The 10,000-nt window shown below is 44.8% G+C and overlaps 1 protein-coding gene across 2 annotated transcripts in view; it reads left to right on the top strand.

Annotated features, from left to right (window-relative positions):
- The window catches only part of col15a1a (collagen, type XV, alpha 1a), a 95,627-nt gene that overhangs the window by 28,812 nt on the left and 56,815 nt on the right, over positions 1–10,000 (top strand). For both annotated transcript variants that reach the window (XM_042068292.1, XM_042068291.1), the window contains exon 3: positions 9,190–9,737. In XM_042068292.1, coding sequence (XP_041924226.1) covers positions 9,190–9,737 — 548 coding nt within the window. The remainder of the gene's footprint in view (positions 1–9,189; positions 9,738–10,000) is intronic.

Below are 10,000 nucleotides of genomic sequence, written 5' to 3'. Positions count from 1 at the left end.
ATTACCACTTATTTCATGTATAGCGCCACCTAGTTAAAAATTAAAAAGCAAAAAATTAGGTGTTTTAATCACAATATCTCTGGCTGACATGGTCAAAACTGCACGAAATTGAAAGTGTAAAATCATTATGACACCCTCTGAATGCATGCCAAGTTTCGTGGACTTTCGTTTATGGGGAGCCATACAATAAATTAATTTATGTGTACACCAACCGTGTACCACCAACCGTACACCAACAGAGTTTTCTGTGAATATCTTGAGAACTGTAGGGCCTAGGATGACCAATTTTTGCGTATGTTTTCCTCCAGGGGTCATGTTAACCCATTCCATATGCACACATGTGCATAAACAGATACACACGCACACACATACACAGTAATCATACGTATGACACGTCACACAGTAGACATACGTCACACAGTAGACATACGTCACACAGTAGACATATGTACGCATGCATGCACATGCACACACACAGGCACACACACAAGCACGCACACACACACACACACACACACACACACACACACACACCCACACACACATAAACATAAACATGTACACGCACACATGCACACAATTCAAGAATTTCTCAGAATTATAAACAGGCAAGATGGCGGTGGGGTTGTATAAAATGTATTTTACATGTGAAATCTATGAACTAATCATGTTTTGGTACTTGTTGTCTAGCAGATACCATGAGAATTGAGTGTGCATAATGCAAATCAGTGAGACAGTTAGAATCATATATGCCTTTCAGCGTGACTTTTTTTTGTGGAAGAAATGTGCTGGACTAGGCGGCGGTCATATTTTGTACCGCTCTGTGGTACATCTAGTTTAGCCTGCCTCAGCCTTCAGCACATATTATTAGACCTCTGAACACCTACATGTATTCATTTAACACATGGGCTGTTGTGTGCTATCTAGCCCTGCCCCAGACACATGTCATTAAAGTTAGTATATTTATAATGCCATTGATGTGCTAGATCAGCTGTGCTCATCAATACTGTTTGACCAGGATCTTGTGAGGGTTTGTTGCGAATGTTATGGTCCAAGAGTGACTGAATTTCTCAAAGATTTTGATGATTTTTATGCAAAGATGCAAATAAAGTAGGCCTGTCAAGCATGCTAATATTGAGTTCAGTAAGTATTAAGGGAATCAAGATGGAGTTCATGATATAACAGATGTTGTTATCCAGAGTAGATAGGTTATAAATTATTTCAGGTTTTTAATGATCTCTAAGAAATGATCCTATGACTGATGTTGATCAGCATCTCACTCCTTCAACTGAGCCAACAGATGAGCCTGCCTCTTTCAGCATCGGCTATGGTATTAAAATTCTTGAGGCTCTCACCACATCTCACAAACGGAGGCTGTGGAGATGTGGTTTTGTTTAGCCCCCCCACAGTGGTTTCTACTGTGGCTGCCACCAACTCAAGTGCTTCATTAACATCAAAGCACTGTACATTCCCACACATTTGAGCGATCCACTAAACATTTATTCACAATAAATCTAATTGAAGCGGGAATATGAAATGATTGTTTTTTCTATTGGACAGTTTTTTTTTCATACAAAATCCTTTTCAAAAACCTTTCCAAGTCGTTATAATTTGGCTTTATTGTCAAACAATCCTAACTAGCTGAGTTTGAATTATCACACATATCTGATGGCACTAGATCATCAGAGAGCTTTGACCTTATGGTCTTTATGTCAGTGTTTCTCACCGTCAACCCCATGGTCTCTGCTTTTCAAACATCAAGCAGTTAGACTGGAGTGGGTGCATCATGCAGCATGCAGAACTGTGTAAGGGCCTCATGAAGTTCAAGGTTATGCAGGGGTCTCTGGCTTATATTACCGCTAAGGTCCTTGTTTGCTACAGTAATCACAGAAATGAATACTTTCATGTTGTGAAACAATCTTGGATGAAATCAGACAGTGTGTGTGTGTGTGTGTGTGTGTGTGTGTGTGTGTGTGTGTGTGTGTGTGTGTGTGTGTGTGTGTGTGTGTGTGTGTGTGTGTGTGTGTGTGTTTGTGTGTGGCATAATCAGACACGGTGTTTATGCATCAACACATTACAGAGTTGTGTTTACTTTTGTGCATAGATGCTAACGCTCCATGACTTTGTGAATGCGCCCCATTCATTCCAATAACTGCTGTAATCCTTTGATCAAGGCTGAAGCCATCTGACCTCTGGTCCTTGCTAACGCGTGTGTTGATTGGTGGCTAAAGTGCAGAGAACAGATGCATGCTTTGTGTAGGAGTCTGGCTGGCTGCAATACTCACCTGTTTGCGTCGGCTGGCTAAAAGCCCCAGGCTAAAATCTACACACAGACAGACACAATCCCACACACACACACACACCACTTTTCAAATACAATGCTCTCTGACATCATGCTGGAATTGTCTCTTTGTTAAAAGACTTGTCTAGTGTGAGGTGAATGACGGCCAATGTTTTTGGTAGGATGAGATTCTCCCCTCAGGCAAACCTGCTATTATCATGTCCGGAGGCCACCCACAGGACTGAAAAACTTGAACCAAAAAGCAGTGAGGGAAACCACAAATCCACCAACCCCCTCAATAAAGCCCCTACAGCCTGAAGCAAAGCTTCCAGATGGGCCTACTGATAGGCACTGGGAGTCTCTGCAGGAGTAGGCCAACATTCAGGACACAGTGATAACAACTAGTGTCAACAGGATATATTTAGGATGGTCTGAAGACAATATAGCCAGTTGTATGGCCTCTATGTAGGTTTCTGTAGAAGCCAAGGGTCCTCTGGAAGAGGGAGGGGTGGGGGAAAGAAGGAGGTCAGTGTTAAAATGAAATTCCTCACTGGTCCCCAACTGGATCCAAAAAGTACACAAACCCTGTTTACTTTATTGGACCTCTACAGCAAGCTGTTTGGCTTGTGTTAGTGGACTTGAAAACTCTTTCTCCCCTTTTCCCCATCATCACTATCCTTCATCATCATTATCACAGTCTTTATTATCATCCTCATCATCATCATCACCACCACCACCACCACCACCACCACCACCACCACATGCATTCAGTTTACAAGCGTTTTCATGATCGTTGTCATGACCATTATCTTCAGATTTACTTGGCATCAGCCTAACCACACATTTCTGCTATGGACTAGTAGTGTGTGATCAAGTTTGCTTGAAGAGATGCCCCTGAAACAAAGAGGCCTTAGCTTCCAGAATTCCTTCCATTCTTCCGGAGGCGCCGCGTTATCACTGGGCTATGCTCAGGTCAGCTCGCCATCATCGGGCCAATGCAGTCGCCCCTGTTGACAGCTATGGCAACTGCTGGAAGTGAATTCTTCCAAGAAAGTATGTTCGCTAGTAACGAAGCCCCGCATTGAACCCTCTGCCTGCTCTGATCTCAGATCAGCTCCCGTTGTGTTCATGTAGGGCTGGTTTCAGTTTCGGTCACCTCAGGAGCGTGAAATAGCTAAATCAAGGACAGAGGACCAGCCGAACAGAGCGATGATGGCATGTTGGAATGTTAGGTGCCTGTTGTTGCATATCCCTGTATTCAGCAGCCATGGCTTGTTGACAAAGCAACTCTTGCATCACATTCAGGAGTTTGCTGCCCGATCTCATTTCCCTGATGAAAGACAGAATCAAAAACAGCATCCATCAACTTCAGCTGAGTCACACATAGTCAGAACTTATTGCTACAGCTTCTTCTGTTTTGAGTTAAACTAAGATAGTATAAAGCTTGATCAGTTTTAATTGGAATAAGTGCCAATTCAGACTTCAATTCACAAGCACACAGTTTCCTACAAATTGGGTGGCAACATTTAGGACATGGATAAAATATTCTGTTTACTGCTGGCCGGGGTCTTGCATCCATTGTTTTTCATGGCAAGAAATGGAATAGAAATTGTGCCTTTCTCTGTTAGGACTGCTTGTGCGTTGTGACATGAGCACCAGATCGAACCAAAACAACAAAAAAAAAAAAACACAAAAGCATCTGCAGGTTTATGAACTCCATACTTTCCCATGGTCATGCTGGCAGTTCCAACGGCTAAGATGCACAGCCAAACCCCCAGATGTGTCACAAATCATGGCCCAGCTCTGAACACAAACTCATTCTATCCAATCAGGAGAATGACATCATTCATTGTTGATTTCCATTTAACTGCAGATTAGCAGCTTGCACATCATGGGTAAGAAATGCTTACTGTGGGTAGTAATGCTTTTGGGATGGCAGTTTGCTGTGTGAGTAGTTTCATTTAATGACTTTATCCCGAGGACATTTCGTCACTGCGCGGAGCATCTGTAAATGGAAATCTGAATTGCGTCCACCTTTGGCTCAATGGAAGCACTGCCGGGGCAATGCCAAATACCCACCTACAAGTCTCTTGCAAGACTGAGCCCCCGCCTAATCTACCTGACAGGACTTAAAGAGCTTGATTAGCGGGGACAACACATGTTTTATGCGCTGCCATATCCAGTTGCTCTCTAGGCAGCAGGAGATTAGCTTCTCCACAGTGACTTGCAGGATTGCTCTGGTGTTGTTTACGTTTGCACAATGGGCTTTTTTTCCCCAATACACAGGTTTGTCATACCTCCCCATGACCTGAAGCACAGGTAGTCTAAGGGGGCATCGGCTTTCCAGGGCAACCAGTCAGGGGGCTACGTGAGGTGAAGGGGATGGGGTTGGGGGGGGCTGCCATTTTGTTTGAGCTTGATGTTTGAGCTTGATGTTAACTAATGCTTGGTTGCAAAAAGGGGAACTACAGCTCCTCTGCAGTGTTGTCTTTGTTATTGCAGCGCTGTCATGCTGAGTTTTACTCTTTTGTCACCTTAAGACCCTGTGGCTCAGATGGTCAATCACCGTGCCAACAGCACTGAGGTCAAGACTCTGTTTCCACATGGGATCCCATGTACTGAATTAATATGTAGTTACTTACTCTGTGGAACACGTCTCTTTAAATAAAAGGACCTACTAAATGTAAATATAAATATGGGTTAGTATGTGGCATTGGGGTTAGCAATTGTTGAAAGAATCTTCAGCTCCTGTCCAAAAAAAACCTTATAAAACCACAGCAACGGTATTAGTGGTTTAAGGCCTCTGGAACCCGGGGCTACAATAAGAGGTTTCTTTCAATCAATGTATTCCATTTCATTTTGTCCTTAAATACAGTACACTGTGCTCTGTCTTTGGCTGTACAGTTGGGAAGGCTTTGATGTCTCTGCCCTCCACTTCAGCAGCGAGCTGTAACATTTCCAGGTGATGCCGAGTAGGTGCTGAAAGACTGCTGAAGGGCTGTATTAGAGGCAGTATATACAGACATTATGTTCTTTGAGATTATATTACATTGGGTCATTTAGCCCTCTCTTTCATCCGTTCAACCTACTGTATAGTTTTGTGAATTTGATCTCGAAACATTCCGGTGTTGACAATGTGTCAGTAATACTGTACACTACTGTATGTGTACCTTGAACACTGGACCTACTGAAGCATTAGCTTAGCGAGAAGAGCTTGGGATATGTTATGGGTATTTGAGCTGTTTAATTCTTACATATGTAAGAAATTGTGTATGGTGATATTTCCAGGGGTAGGTCCTATGTACTGGTTCAGACACTGAGGTTGGGTCACTCTTAGTTTTCTCCCTTCCTCTGTACCATTTCAGTATTATCTTGGTTGATTTCAGCTTTCAGGTCATGGGGTACTCATGCCACTCAAAGACATGTTAAGAAATCCTGTGGCTTGATTGGTAGAGCAAGAAGCCGACATCACTGATATCATGAGTTTGAATCTCAGGAAGCACACACCGGTACACATATTGTAAATCACTTAGGAAGTATCTGCTGTCCACACACATAGCTTTCCAATGCTCTTAGATTGTTGTTTTCAAGCACTTCAGTGCTGCATTCCATCTACACTGCTAGGGCCCAGATGGCAGTTGCCTTGTTTCCCAGAGTGCTTGCAAAACAACGCAACCCCAGCATCCCACTGCACTTGGCCCAGGCAGTTAATGTTGTCCCTGTCAGGCATGCTGTCAGCCAGGACACAGAGCAGAAGCCGCTGCAATGAAGGGAGAGATGTGCCACGTTTAGAAACTGGGGCTGTGGCTCTCTCCATATGGCAGCCATATTGGCTCTTCTGAATAACATCCGGCCATATAGAAATGACTTTAAGTGGAGGTGCTGAATGAGTTCAGTGTGCAATGGCTGCATTGTGTATGGGAACCCAATATGAGTGTGTCTCAAGTGCACCAATAGATCACTGCAAATATGCTGTACATGTGCCTCCTTGCTCACTTACGTAAAACATACACAAATATCCATCTCTCTCACTCTTTCCCTCTCTCTCTCTTTGTCTCTGTCACACACACACACACACACAGACACTCATACAAAGTCTCTCTCTCTCTCTCGCTCACACAAACACACACACATGCCCAAACAGATAAAAAAAACAGTGTGCAGTTTGTCACTGATAAGCATGTTTGTTAGATTGAAATTCTGTTCGGGAAATCTTCAAAAGTTACAAAGCTACTGTTTGTAAATGGCCAAAGGACCCTTTCACTATAATACACTTTTTATTCCTAGTTTTCATGTCAGGTTAGTAGGATGCCAGCATAAATTAGAAGAACGCTTGGAAAGCTCAGACCTCCGCCAAGGTCAAATGCCTTGCCGCAACAACAGACAATACACAGACTTACACAACGATGTCTGTGTCTATGCCCTGTGATTACAATTCAGTCCAAAGTGTAGTACATTCTTCCTTCTTCCTTGGACCATGCTACACCCTTCCAACACGTGTCATGACAATCATACTAGTAGTTTTTCTAAAATCCCACTGATTGAGACGGACAATTGAAGTGAACAGAAACTGACAAATAAACAAACTACACAGATATCATAACCTCTTTAATGAAGGTAATAACTGATTGAAAAAAAATGATGACAGCTTCTTTTCACTTAATTCAGTCGTAAAAGCAGATGTTGGTTTGTCCTTTAGATGGCTTATTACGTGTTGCTCTCCTCTTTCATCAGAGAGAGCCTTGGTACCGCAGATCTTTCCATAGAACCAACCATAAATGAACCGGAACATAGATAAATACCCTCAACGTCCATCCAGCCTCCTGTGTCTGTGTCACAGAGCCACACACCTAACCAGCCCCATCTGGCTAAGACCCACTGGTTCTTTGTTCCATTACAGCAACGCGCTAATGAACAGAGATTGCAGTAAAATGGTCTCCTGTTAAAACAGGAGCTCTCCAAAGTCAACAGTGATGTCTTTGTACTAATTTCGAATGAGGTAAAGACATCTGTAAAGTATTTGTGAGTGGTTGATAAGTATTTAGCTCAAATTCTTCTAGCATTAGTGGACTCTTGATGAAGGGGAAAAGACCTGTTCTAAGCATGAAATAGTGTTGATTCAATCTCAGGCTTTTTGCTCATAAAGAGGGTTTTTTTTATGTGTGAATGAGATTATTGCAGTGGATGCATGTTTGTCGATGAGAGCACAGGAGCCAGCCAAGTACTTGTTTGTGGACTGTGTATTTGGCCTATAATGATGGCAGTGTTGCTTCGCCAGATATGATGTCACAGTTCTGGGTCAACCAGCTGCAGTGGGTTGTGTTCTGTGATTCCCAGTGCATCTTGGGAAACTGCACCTGCTATGTGTCTTGTTGCCTTTTCATTGGATTGGAAGAGCCAGAAACATCCGCCTTGCTGTAATGGTGATGGTTAGTCGTCAGCTTATCAGGACAGTTTCAACTTCACTATCCAATGGCCTTGTTTGTAGCAGGGTGGGCTGACTAAAACAAATTTCTTTTGTACATGTTAACGGCACCTTTGGCAAAGTGACAGAGCTTAAGGCCTTGAAGCAGTCTTCTGGGGGCCAGCTAACCTCTTGGCTCACCTGCTAATATTATTTCCAGACTGAAAGCTTGAGTGCAGTTTACCTAGCTAAAACTAGGATCATTTCTACAGCGTCGTACTATAGATTCTCCCCCTTTTTGCATGTTTTTAATATGTGTGTATTTTCAAAAGCAGATCTTTTCATAAAAAGAGCATTTTGTAGAAAGTCGACTTTCACAAATGGCATGACGGTGTACCCACTGGGATGCCACTCAGAGAGTCCCCCATTAGGATCCGGCTTTGGTGTGGTCAGTGCAGCTAAGCCCATTTTACAGGAGCACTCCTGTAGCCCAGAGCGTATTAGTCTCTGCTAATGCCTTCCAGATGAGGCTGCCTTATTCCAGTACCTTCGGACAGAGCGAGCAATTGTTTCCGCAGGTCTCTGTCGGTAACGAGGAGCATGTGTGTTGTGCTCGGAGCTTGGTCGCTTGGCCGCCACAACGTGCAGGAGCAGGGAGGGAGGTTGGATCGAACCATTCCGAGGTGGTTTTTGGGGGGAGTGGGGTGGCAGTAGGAAGAGAGTTCTTTTTGGCAGATGGTAACACTTGACTGTCTAGTCCGTCTGGCAAAAAGTGATGAATTGGAGGCCTTGCTTTGTGCTTGAAAACAGAAGCTCATTGACATAGACAAGGAAGGGAGAGCGAGTTGCCAAAGCTGCTTTGCTACCTGCAGAGTAAATCTCTGAATGCACATTCAGGTCTCTCTTTCTCTTTTCCTCTCTCTCTCTTTCTCTATTTCTCTCTCTCTCTCTATCTCTCTCTCTCTCTCTGTGTGTGCTCTGTTCCTCCTGCATTGCATGTTACTGGGCTTCCCCTGTCTTTGATTACCCAAACACGCCTGATTGAGCTGATGGAGTTTGGAGTGCTGTGATGTGATGATGAGATCAGCTGGACATGTCCTAGCTGAAAGGACATGAAACAGACCGTGCCCAGGGTCCCACTGGAGTAGGCCTGGGAAAGCCTGGTGATGAGATGTGGAGCAACTCTTTAGGCTGGAAACGGGGTTTCTGTGCCTTGGTCAATGAATGCTTGTGAGATGCATATGTGTGTGTGTGTGTGTGTGTGAGTGTGTGTGTGTGCATCAGGTTTTTTTCCACATTCGTATATGTGTATGTTTATGTGTTTGTGTGTGAGAGTGTGTGCACCTGCATAAGGTTTGTTTGTATATTTGTGGAAATGTCATGTGAACAGTTTCTCAACATGTGAGTGTGTGAGTGTGTGTGTGTGTGTGTGTGTGTGTGTGTGTGTGTGTGTGTGTGTGTATGTGTGTCTTTGGTAACAGGGTGTGTTTTCTCTCAATCTTAGAGCGGGGTACCAAAGGCCAGCTGGACCTGACGGAGCTGATCGGAGTGCCACTCCCCCCAGCCGTAGCCTTCATTACAGGCTTTGAGGGCTTCCCTGCGTACAGCTTCAGCCCTGGCGCTAACGTGGGCCGTCTGGCACGCTCCTTCATTCCTGACCCCTTTTTCAGCGACTTCGCCATCATCGTCACCGCCAAGCCCACCACCCGGAAGGGAGGCGTTCTGTTTGCCGTCACCGATGCCATGCAGAAGGTGGTGCACCTCGGCGTGGAGCTGGCGCCGGTGGAGGACGGCACGCAGCGGGTGGTGTTGTACTACACGGAGCCCGGTGCCACCGCCACCCAGGAGGCAGCCTCGTTTAAGATGGGCGAGCTGACGGGGCGCTGGGCGCGCTTCACGCTGGCCGTGCAGGGCCACGAGGTGCGTCTCTACATGGACTGCGAGGAGTACCACCGCGTGGCCTTCCAGCGCAGCGCTGGACAGCTCACCTTCGAGCCCAGCTCTGGCATCTTCGTGGGCAACGCCGGCAACACCGGCCTGGAGAGGTTTGTGGTGAGTATCAGTGCCATGTGGGTACAGGAGAGGGGACGTGTAATTCTACCAAAGTCGGGGTTCGGTCTAGAAAAAAAAAAACACGTTGTAGCTGAACCACCGTTGTAGCCTACAACATAACTTTAGCTCAAACGCCAACCTACTCACAACTGTTTCTAGAAGGTAAGAAGGTAGATGCGTTCATAATTCCACATAGGCTAGGACAGAGAATACATAGAATCCAGCTTGATTTTTGCAACAAATCAACCTCTTGCATTAGTGAG

Source organism: Alosa sapidissima, chromosome 17, assembly GCF_018492685.1.
Source record: "Alosa sapidissima isolate fAloSap1 chromosome 17, fAloSap1.pri, whole genome shotgun sequence".
Classification (NCBI taxonomy): Eukaryota; Metazoa; Chordata; class Actinopteri; order Clupeiformes; family Clupeidae; genus Alosa; species Alosa sapidissima.
Note: the sequence above shows the minus strand (reverse complement) of the source record. Positions and strands in the feature narration are given on the sequence as shown.